At 32.0% G+C, this 21,549-nt stretch overlaps 1 protein-coding gene across 1 annotated transcript in view; it reads right to left on the bottom strand.

The window, feature by feature from the left end:
* LOC145280215 (tight junction protein ZO-1-like) overlaps positions 1-21,549 on the bottom strand; it is a 737,272-nt gene that overhangs the window by 553,307 nt on the left and 162,416 nt on the right. Inside the window, exon 2 of the mRNA XM_080131991.1 lies at positions 18,164-18,187. Within this exon, the coding sequence (XP_079988117.1) occupies positions 18,164-18,187 (24 nt within the window). The remainder of the gene's footprint in view (positions 1-18,163; positions 18,188-21,549) is intronic.

Here is a 21,549-nt window from a genome sequence, read left to right as displayed (position 1 = left end):
GTCTAGTGTGATTTCTGTCCACAGAGGAAAATCCGGGAGGGAATGGTTTGCTGGGTCCAAGGTAGAGTTTGAGGCAAACTGACGGGCAAACATGTCAGCTTTCTCAGTTGCTGTGCAAACAACCGCATGAAACAGTGTGAACGAAACATTTGATAATAACGAATAAATGAATGCACAAATTATGAAGCCTCATCTCAAAGGATTCCAAAAATAATAAAAATAACAAAACAAATAATACTATTCGATATGAACCCAACAATGGAAGATCGGATAATACAAAAATTGGATTTATAATACCACAAAAAAAATTGAACCTTGACCACCCTTCAGGGCCCGTGGCGCAGTGGATGGAGGCATTGAATCTTTATGGTTCCACGTGAGTATTGTCTGAAGATAATGGTTTCAATCCTACCCAAAGTAGGCAAGAGGATTAGTTAGCCAAAACGTGCTGATATAACAACAACTATGGAAGGTAGTAATTACTGGGGATGGGGATAACAACAATGAAGATGAGGATAACAGTCTGCAAAAGAATGAATACACAAAACATTTTCATATCGAAAAAATTTTATGAGAATAAAAAGTCATTTTCAATCAATAAATGTTCATTTATACAATTTCGTGTTTGATGAAGAAAGTTGAGTAAGTAATCTCAAGAAATGTTCATGATGTAAATAATGTACTTATGTGAGTATTTGGCAGCGTGGACACTATCTGGAACCCAATTAATCTTTAAAAAATACATTCATAATATACATATAAGAGAAAATAAATTAAAACTGTAAGTTATTTGGTTGGGATTAAAATATTTATATATAAATACTTGTTTTTATATATAGATTATAGTTTACCATTGTTTATATCAGGTAAACACTGCGTCGCCTTTGATTTCATTATATATATATATATATATATATATATATATATATATATATGTATAGTAGAATTCCTGGATACGGTTTTTTCAGGTTATGATGTGGAATACAGTGTTTTTTGGCCCCTGGTTACGATATTTGCCCCACTTTACAGTTTTATTTATAACATTATTTGATTATATACATGTGTATTATATACTGTACTGTATTTTGTTACTAATTTTTAATGCTGTATAACGGGGTTCTACTGTGAGTATGTATATATATATATATATATATATATATATATATATATATATATATATATACACGTTTTATTTTTTATTACCGTATCTTTCTGTTAAGTTACATTATTGTTTCAGCTACCCGGCCGTTTTTTTTTTGGCCGTATGTAGCTTCCTCAGACTTTTACAGAAATGTTTGTTATGATGGGATGAAAGAGTGAATGATGTCAGGGGAGGGGTGCGAGGAGAGCGGAAAAAAGAGGAAGGGAACAAGGGGGAAAGGTGGGAGGGGGGGGTGCTTGATATGTCGGTAATGTTACCATTTCTACTAAATATATATATATGCAGAGTAATGTTACCATTATATACACGGTAATGTTACCATTTCTACTAAATATATATATATATATATATATATATATATACACACAGGGTAGAAGGAAAAATTGTCACCCTAAAGAAAACACCACTACAACTTTATTTTAAAACTTTTATTGAAAAAATTCAATTAAGGTAACTTGATTATGTAGTAGAGCTGACATTATTCAATGTAGCCGCCTTAAGCTTCAATCACCGCCTTGAATTTAAAGAATAACCATTTTTATTTGGCAATGATGTTGTTTCGATTTGAGCCAACAATAAAAGGGCGAAATATGATGGACTGCAGATTCTAAGGGATCTTGCCCACTCTTATTTATCGAGGAACCCTTAAATAATTTTTTTTTCCACATGGAAGTAACCACTTATCAAAGCCCAAAGGCCACTCACGGATAAGGATTAATAAATGTCAGATAGTCAGTGACATAACAACGTAATGATTGATAGTGGAAACTAAAATGGGTTTCAAAATTCACTATTCTACATAAGAAATTTCTTATTGAAGCATTTCTCATGTACAGAGTAGAACGATAACAACATCACAGATTTATTTTAAAACTTTTGAAAATCAATACTGATAACTTAATCATGTAATAGAGCTGACATCTACTCAATGTAGTTGTCTTCAGTCTCAATCACCACCTTGATACAGGTCCGAAACTGGAAGCATGCCTTTTCCACAGGCACCGGCGGGAGATCGGTGAATACTTGGCGGATGGCGGTGATCAGGCTGGCTTTGGTGTTGTGGGAGGTCATGTTGGTGATGTTTTTGATGTATGACCAAAGGAAGTAGTCCAGCAGGCTCGGGTCGGGGAAGGAGAGGGGACAGTAAGAGAAGAATATAAAATGGTAGCACTCCTTCTGAAGCCAAGCCTGGGTCTCTTTGGACTTGTGAGCCAGCACCAAGTCCTGCTGCACACCCAGGATGTGCTAGTGGCCACCTGATTGCACCAAAGGATCACCACACTTTTCAGCACATCCAGGTACACTTTGGTGTTGACTTTCAAGCCGACTTCGAAGATATGAGGTGGTATAATGTGATCCTCACTTGAAACCACACCAAAGACCATAACCGTGAGTCACCCAATGCATTGAGCTGTGCCCTCAAGCATTGAACCGCCCGGATTTGCAATTTGAGGGTTCTGGCAACGATCCTGTTGACATATCTTTGATCGCTAGAGAGCATAGTTGTACACACATCTCCAATCTCTCTCGTTGAACATTGTGTTACCTTCAGACATGATAGAAGGCTCCTATCACTCTTAGAATTTGTACACAACTGGTCAACTAGTAGATGGTTTTCAAAAAAAAAACAGGTTTTTATCAAACAGAAATGGAATCATGTCTTTTCTAAGGCAGCAACTTTATCGTTCCACTCTACATATATATGAAAATCATTTGAAAAGTAATGTCTCCTATTTTTTTTACCTTAAAAACTAAAACGTTGAAAAGGTACAAAGACAGGAATGGTACAATTAAAACGAATGACTTTTTGTGCCCCAGAATCTATTTTTCTGCATAATCATCACCATTCTCAATGCACTTCTGCCAGTAATTTTTGATGCCTTCATTGTAAAAGAATGGACCACATTTTGTCAATCACATGTTTGTTACCAATCTAAAACCAACGAACCCATCTGTGCTGACATCAACTGCATCCTCTTCATAAACTAATATTTATCAGTTTGATTTTTTTTCTGCATGATGGAATTCAATGACACAGCTCTGCTTTTGACGCTGCTTTCTTAAAATCACACCGTCAATATCTGCAACAGAAAGATTAAACTTTCATGTCATGAATGCATAAGTTCAGTCATCATAACAATGCAATTTATCATCCCCTCTGAAGCATTTGACGCGGAAGAAAAAATAGACATTTTTTGAACGCCTCCTCATATTATATATATGTCTAATTTTCATTATCACTTTAAGAAGCAATAACACTACACAAGAAATTTCATGTTCCTATGTCTAATAGCACTGCACAAGAAATTTCATGTTCCTATGTCTAATAGCACTGCACAAGAAATTTCATGTTCCTATGTCTAATAGCACTGCACAAGAAATTTCATGTTCCTATGTCTAATAGCACTGCACAAGAAATTTCATGTTCCTATGTCTAATAGCACTGCACAAGAAATTTCATGTTCATATGTCTAATAGTATTGCATAATAAATTTCATGTTCCTATGTCTAATAGCACCGCACAAGAAATTTCATGTTCCTATGTCTAATAGCACTGCACAAGAAATTTCATGTTCCTATGTCTAATAGCACTGCACAAGAAATTTCATGTTCCTATGTCTAATAGCACTGCACAAGAAATTTCATGTTCCTATGTCTAATAGCACTGCACAAGAAATTTCATGTTCCTATGTCTAATAGCACTGCACAAGAAATTTCATGTTCCTATGTCTAATAGCACTGCACAAGAAATTTCATGTTCATATGTCTAATAGTATTGCATAATAAATTTCATGTTCCTATGTCTAATAGCACCGCACAAGAAATTTCATGTTCCTATGTCTAATAGCACTGCACAAGAAATTTCATGTTCCTATGTCTAATAGCACTGCACAAGAAATTTCATGTTCCTATGTCTAATAGCACTGCACAAGAAATTTCATGTTCCTATGTCTAATAGCACCGCACAAGAAATTTCATGTTCCTATGTCTAATAGCACCGCACAAGAAATTTCATGTTCCTATGTCTAATAGCACTGCACAAGAAATTTCATGTTCCTATGTCTAATAGCACTGCACAATAAATTTCATGTTCCTATGTCTAATTATCAGATAAAAAAAAAACATTTTCCACCTTATGCCTCATGTTGGCGATCATCTTCCCTTTTCATATTCTAGCAGGCTAACATGCCAGCGTTCTATTTTCATTTGAAACGTTTCTCCATCATTGAAATATCCTGATGGAATGTCTCGCCATGTTCATCACCCACGTCATTAAGATTCTCTGCAGAATTTTTGAAAGTGACAAAGTACCTAATTCAACAGAAAGGTCAGAAATGGATTTTCCATGTTATTGTGTATATAAAAATGGCCACTGATGCCGGGGCCCTGTACTTTTTTCTTGAGTGTTGCGCAATGTAATTAAATAATTGTGCACTATTATGCATTTATATTCCGTTTCAAATATCTTCACGGTTATTCTCAGTGTTTCTCAGGTGGGAGGTGACATAGGTCGAAACGTTGAGAGAATAACGTCTAAAATAGATATGGTAGTTTTAATAATTCAAATAATTCAAACAATACAATTTCGTTGTATTTTTGTACGCATGTGTAACAGCTCTGTACGTACATTGTATAAGAAAAAACATAATGAAAAAAAAAATAATGAAAAATAATTAAAAAAAAAAAAAAATGAACTATTTACATTTATATATCGAATATTTTGTAGTGTGGGTTAGTGTTAGTTGAAAATAACGGAAATGTATTTAAGTTTGTTGGTTTAAAAATGAATAAATTTGAATGTATTGTAGAAATCTAATTGGAGTTTCGTTTAAGGGATTAATGTATTACGAGATTTGTGACAAGCATCCACATTTTTAACCAGAATTTGTTTTAGAGAGGAAGAAAAGTGCGAATAAATTTCTGACAATAAATAAAAAATTGTATTGAAATTTAATTTCGTTGCTTTTATCAATATCTTTATATTTTGATGAAAGACTTTAAACAAATCACAAATCTATTTATGCGTTCCTAAAAAAATGAAGAGGACATTTTGGTCCAATCCCTGACTTTTTTTCTTCTTTTATCATTCTACGATTTTGAATATATATATATATATATATATATATATATATATATATATATATATATATATATATATATATATATATATATATATACTTAGATTAGATAGCAAAATAATAAATTTCTTTACCTTTATTATTTTTATGCAAATATTTAATTTTATGTTTTTCCTGTATATTAAACAAAAAAAAAATGTACTCAATGTTATGTGCACATTAGTTTTCTAACATGGAGTTTTATTTTTATTTAATGCAAAAATTATGGTGTTCTTATTTGAAAATAAGATTAGGGCATGGCTCAGAAATAAATATTCAACAAAAATTTTCATATATATATATATATATATATATATATTTATATACTAGTAAAAGTACCCGTCGTTGACTGGGTTCAAAAACAGCCTACAGAAAATGGACTGATTTATGAAAGTATGATAGGTTATGAAAAGGAAGGATTGTAAAGAGATAGCTTCGAATTTGGGGGTATTAAAACCAAAGCAAAATATGATGAAAGTAAAAATAAAATAGAAAAACCCCATAATTTATTATACCATACCTGTTCACACTGAAATACTTATCACAATATTCTGTGGATCTATATTAAAAAACCTTGTTAAACTTTGTGACATATTTCCATTCTTTGGAGGTCAGGTGCGAACGAACACCCCATAATTTTATTATACCATATTTCTTCAAACTGAAACATAATTATCAAAGTATACTTACGCAGATAGATATGAAAAGTCTTTATTAAAGTTTATGCCTATTTCCATTCTATGGAAGCACATCCCACAATTTTATTATACCATCCCTATTTAAGTTAAAACATACTTATCAAAGTATTCTTCTGTACATCTATATCAAAAACACTTGTAAACGTTTTTTTTAATTTTAAATTTTTTATTTCCATACTTTGTGGACCAGGCGCGAATGCAGACCCCCACAATTTTAATGAAACACCGTTCTGCCAGATCAAACATACCCGTTCCTGTGTCTCGATACATCTATCATTATATGGAATCAGTTTTTTAAAATAGTCAACCATATAGGAGCCTATCCGTGACCAAACACACACACACACATTCAGCTTTACATTAGAGAAATATATATATATATATATATATATATATATATATATATATATATATATATATATATATATATATTAAGTTTTACGAATGTTTCCGATTCTGGTAAGATCTTACACATAGCAGACAGGTTGCATGTGGTCATATTATTCTAATGCACCTGAGCCAGGTCTTCCTTCGTTTATCACAACAATTATTAAACGAAAACTATTTTTCACTTAATCAGCTCGATAAAAGCAGTCACTTAGTTGCCTTTATCTCTACTATTTATATGCAAAAAAAAAAAAAAAAAAAGTAAAAAAAAAAAAAAAAAAAAAACTGTGTGTCTATCGACTCGTAAACGGCTGGGCTGATATGAAATTTCACACAAAGTGACTTTATGTGTCTGACAGTGTTCTTATGTAGGCTTTAAATCGGAATGTCTTCGATAAGTATCGATAATTGAAATAATCCAATGAAAAAAGAACCAAGCGATTTTGAAGAAAGTTAACACCTTACACAGCCTAACATCGCAAGTGCATTTCCAAAGTTTTATTACCACACAAGCTGAAAGGCTCGACATATAAAATCAACAGTAGGTTCCTTGATATGACAGGGGCAAGTTCGAAATGAATGTTTCTGTTTAAAGCACAACAATACTGTACGGTTTCATTTTAAACTTAAATTGAATTCATCTATATATATAAAAGCGAAAATGTGTGTATGTATGTATGTTTGTATGTGTGTCTGTGTGTCCGCAAAAACTTTCTACAGACATATCATATTGAAGCCCAATCCTTCACCCGGAAAATATAAAAAAATTGGCCAAAAACGTTCATTTTTCACCCTGAAATTGACAATTTTCGACAGGGGGAGGGTCAACAAAAACGTTCCTCTCGTGACAACGACTGGTTCTACGCATGCATCAGATGATGTCATGACCTGATTTACTTTAAATAGTTGAAGAACTGACTAAATTTCATGTACCTCGTGTTAGTTTAGTTGGTTAGCGCGTTGGTTCATTATCTAAACGTTTTGGGTTCGAATCGTGATGTGAGATGTCTTCTTTTTTTTTTTCGATTTTTTAAATGTAAATATTGAAAGAGTGTTATTTAAGCCTTTTTTACGTAACGTTCGTTTCTCTGGTTTTTTTTTGTTTGTTTTTTTTTTTTTTTTTTACTTCGCTTATCCACCCCCGACCACACACCCAAAAGCACCCGGGTACCCACCGATTTTTTAAATTTTAATATCGAAACAGGCTTATTTAAGCCATTTTTCACGTGTTCGTTTTTCTGTTTTCTTTTTTGTTTTTTTCGATTTTTACATTTAACATCGTTCGTTTGCTTTACGTTAGTTTTTTTTTTCGATGTTTTGATTATCCCCCCCCCCCCGCTTAAGTTTTAACGTTCGTTTTTATGTTTTCTTTTTTTACTTCGCTTATAACAAACAAACCTGGTCATTGACCTCATTTGCTGAATAGCTATTGCTTACGTCGTCGTCGTCGTAACGCTCTACGACTTCCGTGCGGGCACCTGTCAATTTGGTTCTTACTTAAATAAACTCAAACATCTTTTAGTAACTCATTCTGGTTGGCCGAACGGTTCATGTTTTTTTTCACATTTTATTTTCAAACTTCGCCTCAGGGCTTTGGGTTCGATCCTAGCCCCCCCCCCCCGGTTTCTTTTTTATTTAACAGCACACACACCTCCAAACACCCGGGCAACGCCGGGTACCCCCGCTAGTTATATATAAAAAATAATTTTACAAAATCCACAGTAGGTTCTCTACAGTGCAATGTAGACTACAATGTATTGTGGATTAAGTCACTGAGGAGAGGAATGTGAAGCTTCCTTCCGGTGCACTACGGTGGGTCCTCGACTAGAGCAGGCAATCAGTTAATTTGATTGAAAAATGGTCGATTTCACAGATTTAAATGACAATAAAAATATGGGAGTGTGAAACATTCGTTGATCATCATTCAATCCCGAGCAACGTCGGGTCTCCCTGCTAGTTAATAATAAAATAAATATGTATACATTGCTTCATCTTCCTCAGTTTTCAGATAAACAATTACATTCATTTAGAAGAAATATTCTACTTATTTCTTCCTATTATTTGCATGTCATAATAATTGTTGCCAATGATGGGTTTATGAATCCTGGGCACTCGATTTTTTTGTATGAGGAGTCTATTATCTCTACTTATATATAAAAGGCATTTTGTCTGCATGTCTTAGTGAGTTTTTTTTCTCTATGGACTCCAAAACGGCTGGGCTAATTTTTAAAATTTCAAACAAATATATTCTATATGTCTTGAAGTGTCCTTAAACAGGTTTTGTATTGGAATGACTGATAAATATAAAAAATCCAAAGTTAACACCCCTATATAGACTAACATCGCAAGTGCATTTAAGAAGTTTTATCATCGCATAAGCAGAAGGTCCAGCATATAAAATCAACAGTAGGTTCTTTGATAAGACAGAAGAATGTTCAAAATAAATATTTCTGTTTAGAGCACAACTGAACCATGATACTTGACTTTTGTAGTTTAAACTTTAATTCAAGCCATTATATAATAATTATTTAAAATCAAGAGTAGTTTTTTTACCGTGCAATTTAGACTACAATGTATGGGGGACTAAGTCACCGCTGGGAGGCATGTTAGGCTTCCTTCCCAGTGCACCGCTATGGGTCCCCGATTAGAGCATGCAATGAATCAATTTGATTGAAAAATGGACGATTTCAACGATTTCAATGACAATAGAAGTATCCTCATTCAATTTCGGGCACCATCGAGTCTCCCTGCTAGTTTGAAATGAAAGTTTCCTTGACAGCTTGTGGGTGGGGGTGAGGGTGTAAATTTCAATAATTGATGATTTCTATGCCTAAAATTTATATTTAAAAAAAAAATAACTATTAAAAAACTTATTTTAATACAATATTTTTTTTTAAAATATATTAATTTTGATTTATTAGTCCTCGTGCGGAAGAACAAGACACAAAATGTTTTAAATAATAATAGAATAACAAAGACTTTCGCTGGCGAGGACTACTATTGACCGTAACCAGTGATACAGTCCTTTTGAAATTTTCATCTCTATTTTTCTCGTTATGTACTGAATATTTGTTAATGAAACCTATATGAAATATGTTCCTTATTAAATTTTAAAGATTTTCTATTCTGAGAGAAGTTTAAAAAAATTTAATCTAAAAAAGTTATTTTAAAGTTTTTGTTAAAAAAATTCAGATTTTCTCATTATTCAGACCTGTATTACAAAGAGAGGGTTGCAAAAAAATGAGTTGTGGTGTGAGGAGAAATACAAACTGTAATAGAGAAAAGGAGAGTTTTAAAATATAATCTTAAAAAGGTAAGATACAAGTTAGAAAAGAATTTCATCCAAGGCATGAAAATTGTTAAACAAAATGTTATTTTATGTAATGTACATTTTGTTGCAATTTAAAAACATTATCTTTCATCTAGCAATTAATGATACAGATATAAAATTTTCAATGATTTTTTTTTTTAAGTGCAACAGAATGTACATTACATAAAATAAATCCAAGGTAATTTTTTGATTCAATTTAAATCAAATTTTTATACCTTACTTTGTAAAATTTATAAAAGTGCACTTTGAAGATAAATAAATTTCAAATTGAATCTTGTACCTTTATTTTTAAAGCCTATAGTAAAAACATTTTGTTTAGCAATTTTCATACCTTGGATGAAATGCTTTTTTAACTTGTATATTTTACATCAAATATGTTTATTATGATTTTTTTTTACATCTAGAATAGTTTTTGGATGTAATAAACTAACAGGATCACCCCTTTGAAGTTCTTCTCTTCCGCACCATAGCAGGGATAGGAGCAACGTGGTAGTTTCAGAGTTATATCATCCATGTGGCTCTGGTAAAAATCCAAAAAGAGGATTCGGGAGAAGAACAAACACGTTTTTGGCAAAGTTTTGTAATCCACCATCAGGATACGTCATCCTCTGGTCAATTTTGTCTTTGTGTGTGGCAAGCAAAGGCATGGCAGGTACAGAATGCCAAAACTGTGAAAGTGGCAATGTTAGTTCTGTGCCATTCCCATGCCTGTTCCGAACGAAACCTTCCCCAACTTTGTATGCAATCACTGAGCCTCATTGCTCTCTGTGCCGAGAGTAAAACCTGTTATTCTGCAGGTTAACGAATAGCTGCGACCAATGAGGAGAACTTCATGCAGACCAGACAATCCAGAGATTATTTTTTTTATTCACGTTCACACCTAACAAAGCATATCACTACTTAGACATAATGGGCTATTATTTGGAACCATGCCTAGGAGGAAAGATTTACAAGATGCTGGTTTACATTACATTTAAACTTCTGCATATCAGTACAGTCAAGGAAGGAGGTAGCAGGAAGGGAATTCCAAAGTATAGCTGTTTGAGCAAAGAATCTGTTAGAGTAGAAAGTTTTCTGGCATTTTTTGAAAAGTTATTTCAACTAAAAAAAAAAAAAAAATCGAGCTGAATTTTCTTCCTTTGTTTCTTTGTGACTGTAGTCTGCATACAACGTGTTGAGTCCATTAAAATGTTATGGCGGATCATTCGGAACTGTTAGAAAGGGTGTACAACATTACATGGAGAGGAAAATCTTTGTCACAAGTTTTAGATATTGACCGGACAACGCCAGGTAACTTGGTCGAACATTATTATTAGACAAATAAAGCAATTAGATTTTTAAAAATGTGTATTTACAGTTTGGAATGTTTAGTCAGGAATTTAAACAGAAATTAAATAAAGTCGATTTAGGAATTTTCGGAGTGGTTGTGGAATTTGGTTAGAAGTAAACCTATTTTAGTTTATGTGAACGACACGTAATAGTTAGCAGAGATCAAGCTAATGAGTTGGCAAGAAACACGTTAGTGAACAGACGTGTGAACGATCCTGTTGAAAGTAGAAAAGGAAAGAACCAGGAAACTGTAGAAAAAGACTCAGCATGCCAAACTCCGATAAGACGAATAAAACATATGTAAAATATAATTTGTTGTTCTGCGTTCTTTTCGGGTTTGGACAAACAAGAAGGTATGTGATCCCTTTGGTCTGAGACAAGCAGAGATATTGTTATCGTTTGATTGTAAAAAGCTTTGTATAAAAGTTTATGTGTCATGATTGTTAACTACATTTATTTGTGAAAGAAGCGCCCGCGCAACGAACATTTTATATACATGCAGGACAATGAATATTTCTACACTCTGTATATACACTTTTATTAGATATCCAAGACACTGTTATATATACCATTAGATGATTGACACAGGTAAGAAATACAGACACACATATATATACAAGACAGACGTATACACGCATATATATATATATTATATATTTATAAAAAGGAACAAACCGTATTATGTGTTCATCAACGTTTCGTCTTTATTTCGAGACTTCCTCTGCATGAAATAAAGACGAAACGTTGATGTACACATAATACAGTTTGTTCCTTTTTATTTCTCTATTTTGTCAGAATACTACTTCCATCATATATATATATATATATATATATATATATATATATACACCGACTACATAACACAAATACCTAGCTGCTGTTTGTTTTTCTAGTAAGTATTTATTTACTTAGCAAACAAGTTTTTATGACAATTTAATTCTTAAGCAATTCACAGCTCCAAAAACAAAAAAAGAATCATGCGGATGAAAGCATTTTTTTCCTCTTTTTAATCTTCGCATAAACAAAATAATGCGCTGTAAATCCGTAATTTTTATTAAAGTCCAGAGAGAAAATCTTTCTTGCATGTGTGACTATTGTTTTCATATTAACATCTATTTACTTTAGAAATAGATACGAGTTTTAACGACAATTATTTAATTTTTAGACATAATAAAAAGAACAATGAAATAAAAGCAAGTTTGTATTTTTTTTCAATTTGAATCTATTTTTCTGTAAGTACTTCACCAAAAAAAAAAAAAAATACCGGGTAAATATGGTTAGTATATACTTAATGATGCATGTGCCAGAATCTTTATAAGTTGTTATATAGAGTCTGTTTATTATACAAACATTATTGGTTACATATGTGCATACGTGTTTCAGTGAAGTCACAATTCAGGGACAACACTTCATCAGACCAAAAAGAATAGATATTGAAACGGGTGTCAAGATTACATGGGTTTTTATAAGATATATATTTCTATGTATAGATAGTCGGAGATATTTTTCGGGAAGACATACATAAACAGAGGCTGAAGAGAGTCTGACCGAGGCCACCGAGAGGAAAAAGGCCTGTTAACTGAAACATGCCTGTAGGCAATGTAGGAAAAATTTGTCAAACTGTTACTGTCGATACTATATGACGGCATTTTTAAAAAGAGCATTAAAACATGTTAAACAAGAAAAGGAAGGAACCCAATTCGATTAATAATGAAACTAAACCTTATAAAATACTAGCGGGGGTACCCGGCGTTGCCCGGGTGTTTGGGGGTGTGTATGTAGGAGAGGGTGACTCTGTTTTAATATTATTAAAAAAAACACACGATGTAAAGAAGAATTGGAAAAACCAAAACAAAGCGAAACAGCGAACAAACGTAAAAAAAAAAAGGTGAAAAAAAGGAAAAAAAGTTTAGGTAGAAAGACAGGCTTGAACCCGAAGCATCGAGGCTAAAGCGGAAAAAAAATGCCCAACACGTTACCCCCTACGCTAAAGAGACATACACTTAATAATGAATAAAATTAAACCTTTAAAAACACTTGCAGATGGTTGAAACTAACGGCACCGTTTTCTAGGTCAAACACGATGTCATTGTCGTAGTAGCAGGAGCAGAGAAAATGAAGGAACGATTTTTTGGCACCCCTCCCAGTACAAAACTGATGATTTTAGAGTGAAGGAATTAATGTTTTTGGCCAATTTTTCGATATTTGTCGGGCAAAGCTTAGAGCTTTAAAATGATACCTATCTGGTGAAAATCCGTGGCCCATGTCGAAAGGTTTTGCGAGACATACATACATACATACATTTTCACTTTTATATATATAGACTAGAGGGGTACCTGGCGTGACCCGGGGGTGTGTGTTTTTGGGTAAATGAAAAGAAAAATCGTTGGTTGTTTAAAAAAACAAAAACGAAGCCTTGACGCGCAGTTGGAAAATAATAAAGTGTGAAAAAAAAAATGCAACCTGGCAGGTGCCCGTTTTTGACGAGTTAATGACGTGAACTTTGAGTGTGGGACAGTGTTTTATTTACCGCGAGTCTGTTGGCTTCTTTTTTTTTATATACAAAAAGGCTTAATAATGCACATGCGGCGATTGTAAGCATTAGCTATTCAGCAGTTAACATTTTCTGTGGGAAAGTTTTTAATGAGATCAATAACCAGGTTTGTTTGTTTTTACCTAATTTTGGGGAAAACCAGCTCCCTGTTTATTAGGGGGAGTGTCTCGTCTCTAAATGAAAGCAACCATCTGATATGATGAAGCCGACACTGACCAAACGTTAAATCGCTTTCTAGAGACCACTGGCCATGGGCCAGTGTATTTATTTGCCCACCAAGCAAATTGGGCACAAGGCCGATTTTTAATGTGAAGAGTGAAGGGGGAAATAGGGACCAACTCCCCAGGGAGCTGGATAGTGACAATTGGCATGAAGGGTTGCCTCTACGTTGACCAAGGTCTTATATGTGGGGGCAACCCCACATATGGTCTTTGCTTGCAGTATATGCTGGAACAGATACTACACTTTGAGATATTAAATCTTTTATTCATGTTAAAAAAATACAGTCAAAATCAACAATGAACAAAAAATTTAGGCACAATACTACACTTTGATCTTGGCCTGAGGGCCATGAAGGTGGTATTTATTTGCTCCATTAGGCACAAGGTCGATTTTTAATGTGAGGAGTGAAGGGGAAATGGGACCAACTCCCCGGGGAGTAGGGGAGCTGGATAGTGACAATTGGTATGAAGGGTTGCCCCTACATTGACCAAGGTCTTATATGTGGGGTTACCCCCACATATGGTCTTTGCAGATTATATGTTGAAATAATACAGAAATTATATTTAAAGTTTTGGTTTTCTTTTCTTCTATGTCCATTTTTTCCCCATGATTTTCATCAAAATGCGTAGCATATTTTCATCAGTTACATGGTTAGGAATCCTATACTCCTCTATAGTCTTCATTTTCATATTGGCGCAGAATACATAAATACGGAAATGAAGTTTACATAACTAAAGAAATAATCTTACCATGATGTGAACATTGGTGAACTAAGGAAATTTAGTAAATATCTACGATTATTAAACCAGAGTGTTGGTGAATTTGGGAGAGGACATTATTATTATTAATATTTCACTCACTACGAATTGTCTCAAAGGCCATCATCAGTGATCTGTGGTGTTCCCTGGAGACCGAGTGACAAGTCTCCCCAGATTTCCTGTGTTCTCCTCCTCTTGACCACTTGTGTAGATGATTGTACATTATTGCAATGGCCGTTTGCCTTTGATTTCTTGTTGGCATCAGCCATTTGTGCTTCCTAGGGTTTGGGTGACAAAATGCCCCCCCTCCCCAAAGTACCAGATTTGAACTGCACACTTCCAGTGGAGATCTGGTTAGTACTCTTCCACCTCGGTCTTTCCATCCTCATTGACCCTTCATAACTAGTTGATGTGGCGCCAGTCGATGTCATCTACACCTTTTTTTTTTTATTATCATTGTTATAATAATAATAATGCTTGTGCAGTGTACGCACTGTGCTATATTTTAGATAGTATTCCCAAGTTAAATTAAATTTTTATGGTATCTTTTTTTTCATTAAATTGTTAGGTGAAAGTGCGGAATAGTTAGAAAGCCCCTCCCCCTGTTAAGAATGGCTTTCTAAATAATATTATTTCAGCAGGGTGCGTACTACACAGGAAATGTGAACCGTGTAAACGGTGTTTTTATTTAATGATTGCTCCCTGTAAGCGCATGCACAAAAGGTTTTCTTTGGTTTATTTAATCACAAAAACTTTTTGCAGGTACTATTTAAGGCCCAAAGTGTGTGTGGGGGGGGGGAGACAAGTTTTGAATATGTATGAAAAAATAATTTAACAAAAAAATAAAAATCTTTAGTGGAAAAAATAATTTTAAAAAATTAACATGAAATAAAATAAAAACAAGCACAAAATAAGAGTAGGAATCAAATTTACCTCCCAAAAAGGAAAAAAAAAAAAAAATTTTTAAAAGTAAATACACGCACGATAAAAAAAAAAAAGTCTGAGATATATATGAAAAAAACTAAAGAAAACGTTTTCAGGGAGCAATCATTGAATAAAAACACTGTTTACGCAGGGTCCATGTTCCCCATGAAGTACCCATTTATTTATAAGATAAAACACAAAAAAATATGTTAACTAAAATATAACGCATTCTTTATTTTTAGTTCATATCAAAATTTAATTAAAACTGATTAGTTAATGAATTTTTAAGAAGAATTTCCTATTTCATTTCCCATTTCAGTCATGTAAATTATTTACAGCTGAAATTTTATAAAACCAACAAACAAAAACTTTTAAGTTTTAAATATATTTCAAAGAAATAAATTATGCCCGCTGCTAAAATATTAAATCCATCGATTGTTTAATTAAATTTTAAAAAAAACTTTCATGAAAAATGCTTCTAACTTTAAAATGTTTGAAAATACTAAATGAAAGTTTTATTTATTATTAAAAGAATTGACTGAAAAATATTCTCATACTAGCGGGGGTACCCGGCGTTGCCCGAGTGTTTGCTTCCGGAACGGGGGGGGGGGGGAGTTTTAAAAAATGTTATGGTAGGTAAGTAGGAAGGATCAAACCCGGAGTCATGAGTAAAAGTAGGAAAATAAAGTGTGAAAAAAAAAACAAAAAAACATCTGCAACGTTAACAGTTCGGCCACCAAGAAAAGTCCATTGCAGTTGTTTAGGAAAAAAAACCAAAAAAAAACGACTACGGTAGGTCGGCGCGAACGTAAAAATATAATGTGAATTGTCCAGCACGCTAACTACTACGCCACAGAGCACTGCAGCTTAGTTTAGTGATTTTAAATAAATTCACATGAAAGAACTACGAAGCCAAACCGGTGTTCTCTTCTCAACTGTTCCTTGTGAACGATCCCCAAACGGTGTTAAGTGGTGGCAGGGGAGGAGGAATTTATAAGAGAGAAAATATTTTACCACTTCCATTGATCTTAACCGATTTTGGCCGTGACTTCTCAGCAGAAAAAGTATAGAAATCCAAGATTATTGAGGAATTTGAGAAATAATAAGCCTATAACACACCTCAGATATTGTTCTGCCGTTTGTGCATATTATATTTGCATGAAATATTTTGATTTTTAATCCTATTAAGGTCAAAATCAGACGGGAAAAAATGAGTTCATTTTATTTATATAGAGATAAAAAATTATTTGTTTTGCAGTTAAAAAAAAAATAACATGAAATATTCGATTTTCTTTGATAGACACGTAAGAAAATTTCAAAAAGAGGTTCACTTACTGTTATATTTTGTTGGATTAAAATTATCCCAATGTGCAATTATATAAATATCCGGGTTTGTATTACTGTACACATAGATTCGAAAAAGTTGTCAAAAAACAAATATATAACAAATAAATGTTATCAAAGGCAAGATAAATTACTTTTCTACCAAACTGGATATAATTTTCGTGTTTTTATTCAATTTAACATGTTTATTCAGCTCGAAAAGCATACAGTGTTTACCGATGTATTGGAAAATTCAAAATGGCGGCCGACTCTCTTTAACACGGTAAGTTCGGGAAAAGGTGTTATAAATAATAAACTAGACAAAATACTATTAAAAAACCACCGAATATATGTCAAGTTATGTTACGGTAACATATATTGAGCAAATTTCTAACAGTATTTTGTCTAGTTTATTATTTATTACATCTTTTTCCGAACTTACCGTGTTAAAGAGAGAGTCGGCCGCCATTTTAAATTTTCCAATACATCGGTAAACACTGTATGCTTTTCGAGCTGAATAAACATGTTAAATTGAATAAAAACACGAAAATTATATCCAGTTTGGTAGAACAGTAATTTATCTTGCTTTTGATAACATTTATTTGTTATATATTTGTTTTTTGACAACTTTTTCGAATCTATGTGTAAAGTAATACAAACCCAAATATCCAAATGGAGAATTGTTTTTTTCTCTTTCGAAAAAAAAAAAAAATACATGCACGTTTGAATTACCTGCATAAAATTACCACAAGGTGTAACGAAAAATATTTTTTATGGCTATTAGCGTGGTCACGTGGTTGAACACAAGAAAACTTTAGGCACCATATACCTACATGTTGATCTGGTAATGACGTCACGCTCTCATGTTCATTGGCATTTACTCTCGGTAGCCTAGGCCCGACACAGGCAAACAAATATAGGTCACTTTTGTTTGGATTTGAAATCGATAGTACCGACATTGTTCTGATTTGATTACAAATTCCATTACAAATTTTAAAATAATTATTTCAAGGCATGTTGAGCTTCATCTTTCCTTGGAAATTGATTCCCATAGGAATCGATCTGCACTATAAAATAATATATATATATATATATATATATATATATATATATATATATATATATATATATATATACACACACACATTCACAAACCCGACACGCAAAACGTTGTGTAATATACAAATTTAGGAATAAAATCACCCTACACACTTGTCCAAATGAATTAGCGATAAAAATATTACTTTTTTTATATTATTTTTTTAAAACAAAAATAGATTTTCCTGGTTACCATGACAGCAAATCACAGAAATGCAAGTACACTAAAAAAAAAAAAAAAAAAAAATGGTTAACTTACATGAACTTGAATTCAGAAACTTACCTGCAAGAAAAACAGAAAGTAAAACGTTAAAATCATTAAATAATAAACACGTAAACTTTTTCATACTTTTTTTCTTTTTTTTTTTTTTATCTTTGGCGCTGTTCATATTTTAATTTCTCATATCAGCGATGATGCTGTATAAAAAAATTGTTTTACTTCAATGATTGTTTTGATCCTGTGGACAAAACACTTTTTTCCTTTTTGGTTTCCGGTCCTTAATGAGACTTATTTTATTTTGAACAAGTTGTCATCCATTTCTAAATTGTAAGTTTAAAAACAAGTCCCCTCCCTCTACACACACAGATACTCATGCAGCATTGTTCAGGGGAATTGATTTTTTGTTACTTACGAAGAGAAAATACTGTGCTGAAGCTGAAGTTTCCGGCAAATAACGTAAACCGCCGGGATATACCAAAACACTAGGTGTATCAGAATTTTTGTAGGAATTTTTGACACCTCTAACACGAAACTGCAAATAAAATATAAAAAAAAATCGTAATTTCTCTTTTAAAGATGGGTTGTTTATTTTCTTTATGGATTATACTTCCAAAATAAGCTATTAAAGTTGTTTTAAAAGTAATAGAAATTTTTTTTTTTTTTTTAACAGTAATGAAATTAATGGAATGTTACGAGTTCAGTATTTTTCAATTATTAAACTTTAAAAATCTATCAAAATTTTTCTATTGATTCTATTTTTACGATATTTTCGGGATCAATGTGAAATTTTATGCTCTTTTCAATAAACCGAATATAATATTTTAGACAAATGTTTTTTTTTTTTTTAATTCACGCCCCCTCCCCATTTTCAAGCGTCTATTAAAAAGTAAATAATTAATTCATGTACCAAAGTTTTATATATTACAAATTGAAGATAAAAGATCAATAAATAATATATTCAAATTTAAAACAAAAAAAGGTAGTGTTTTTTTAGAAATTTACCTGTAAAGTCCGAAGTTTTAAACCTTTTTTTAAAAAAAAAAACGCGTTTATTTTTCGTTTTTTTTTTTTTAATGAAACCTTGGTCCTTTCTCCTTTAATTGAAAAAAAAAAAAAAAAAAATAGGGCTTGAATTACATTTTTCGAGGAGAGAACGAGTGGAATTATTCCATAGTTTCGAAAGAGAGCGGGTGGAATTATTCAATAGTTTTCACGAAATTTCTGACACTGCTACCAAAACACTTAGCCAATGAAATTCAAGTAAGCAGACGAAAAAAAAAAATCAATCAACTTGTTCATAACTTTATGAAACCATCAGATATTGCCGACAAAAACACGGTACCTTCTCTACATAAGTACCTTGTAAGGTGAAAGTACAAAATAGATACAAAACATCATCCTCTCCCCATATTCAGACTGGATTTCTAAATAATAAGTCTCTGTATAAGTACTGGAAAAAGTTTATTAAACCAAATAAAATATATTTTTTGAGAAAATACAAGATAAAAACTAAATTTTCATTTCCCAAACAATTTCTGATTGTTTTATCTTTTTCAATATTATTACTAAAATTTGAAAAACAATATCATAAAAAATGGGGAAAAAGGTCTTCGCCATTTACTGTTATAACACTTTTTTGTATTATTGTTACAGAAAAAGTTAAAATAAATATTTCTTCAATATCATGTCAGTATCTGCAAGAGAGAGATGAAACTTTCAAGCCATAAATGCATAAGTTCACAGAAATGCAAGTACATTAAAAAAAAAAATGGTTAACTTACATGAACTTGAATTCAGAAACTTACACATTCCTACCTCCTTGAGAAGAAGGAAACCCCATTTTTGTGTACCAATTTCACGGTGAACACTTTAACAAATTATTTAAACCGAAACCAACCCGTCAAAAATATAAAACCTCAAAACTGAATGAAGTATTCAATTTGATAAACCTAAACCAAATATTTTAATACTTAAAAAACAAAAAAAAAACTTATATATAATATATATATAATATCTCGCTTCCCAACTACTCACAGTCCCCTATAGATATGATTTCAAATGGTCAGGTGGTAATATGCCTTGTTTGGACTGGCATAAGTGAAAAAAAAAAAACGCAATTTGCAGTCACATTTGATCCATTTAGGCAGAATAAAAAATAGAAAGCATTATTTTTTTTAAATCCCTCGTATATATATATATATATATATATATATATATATATATATATATATGGGAAAATATGCTTATTCAATTATATTTCACCTTTTATTTAAACCAATCCTTTAATTTATAAAACTCAATATAACCAGAGAGCCTATACAAATAAATGACAAAAGGTCTATATTCCAAATATCAAGATGTTGTCCATCTTACCGTTTATTTCTTGCAGCATGTTAAAATGTTCAATTCTTGACAGCAACTCTTTTGTAACGCAAGATCATTCATGTAATTATTATGTCAATTTTTGAATTTATTCTGCCCTTAACTCAGCAGAATAAAAGGAACCCATCAACTTAAAAAGAAAATCATGACCATATTCCTTTATTTCTTTTTAAAGTTGATTAATTCCTTTTCTTCTGATGGGTTAGGGGCGGAATAAATTTTTAAAAAATGACATAATTATATGATTGTTTCTGCGCTATGAAACAGGTGCTGTCAAGAATTGAACATTTTAACATGCTTAAAAAAATAACTGGAAAGATGGACAACATTTTGAAATTTTTAATATAGACTTTTGTCGTATATATATATATATATATATATATATATATATATAATTTAAAGGAGATTAGAACAATAGTCTAAAGAGCTGAGTGTATTTTAATGTAACAGTGAAATTACTAGTTTAATTAAAATACAGGAAATAGAAAGTGCTCGTTGTAATTTAGATATATAATAAGCTCGATAGTAAAATGTCCTAGAGCTAATTCAATATTAAGTAATGTGATTTATAATTAAAAATTTAAAAATCAAATTTTAATTAAATTAAAAATCCGTTTCATAAGAAGGAACAACAACAAAATCAATTATCTGTACGATCGTTTCGGAAAACAATGCTTTTTATTGTGGTATACATCAAGTTATGTAGAATAATTATATATAGTTTTTTGGTAAGCAAGGTCTCCTCATCAGCAAATTTTGGAGGGTTTTTATTGAATTTAAAAGACACCATAAATAAACCTAGCATTAAAAGTAAGGCAGATGAATCTTTTAATTTTTCGTTTTTTGAAATCAGGAACTGTGATTAAAATAGTCATTTAGATGTTTGCTATAGCTTTTTATCTTATTGAATATATATATATATATATATATATATATATATATATATATATATAATATAAAGCTAAACGTCTGTGTGTGTGTCTGGTCACGAATAGGCTCCTATATGATTGACTATTATAGAAAACTGATCAGATATAATGATA

Source organism: Euprymna scolopes, chromosome 7 (genome assembly GCF_053919585.1).
Source record: "Euprymna scolopes isolate OS-2025 chromosome 7, ASM5391958v1, whole genome shotgun sequence".
In the NCBI taxonomy this organism is placed as follows: domain Eukaryota; kingdom Metazoa; phylum Mollusca; class Cephalopoda; order Sepiida; family Sepiolidae; genus Euprymna; species Euprymna scolopes.
This window is presented reverse-complemented; position numbering and strand designations above follow the sequence as displayed.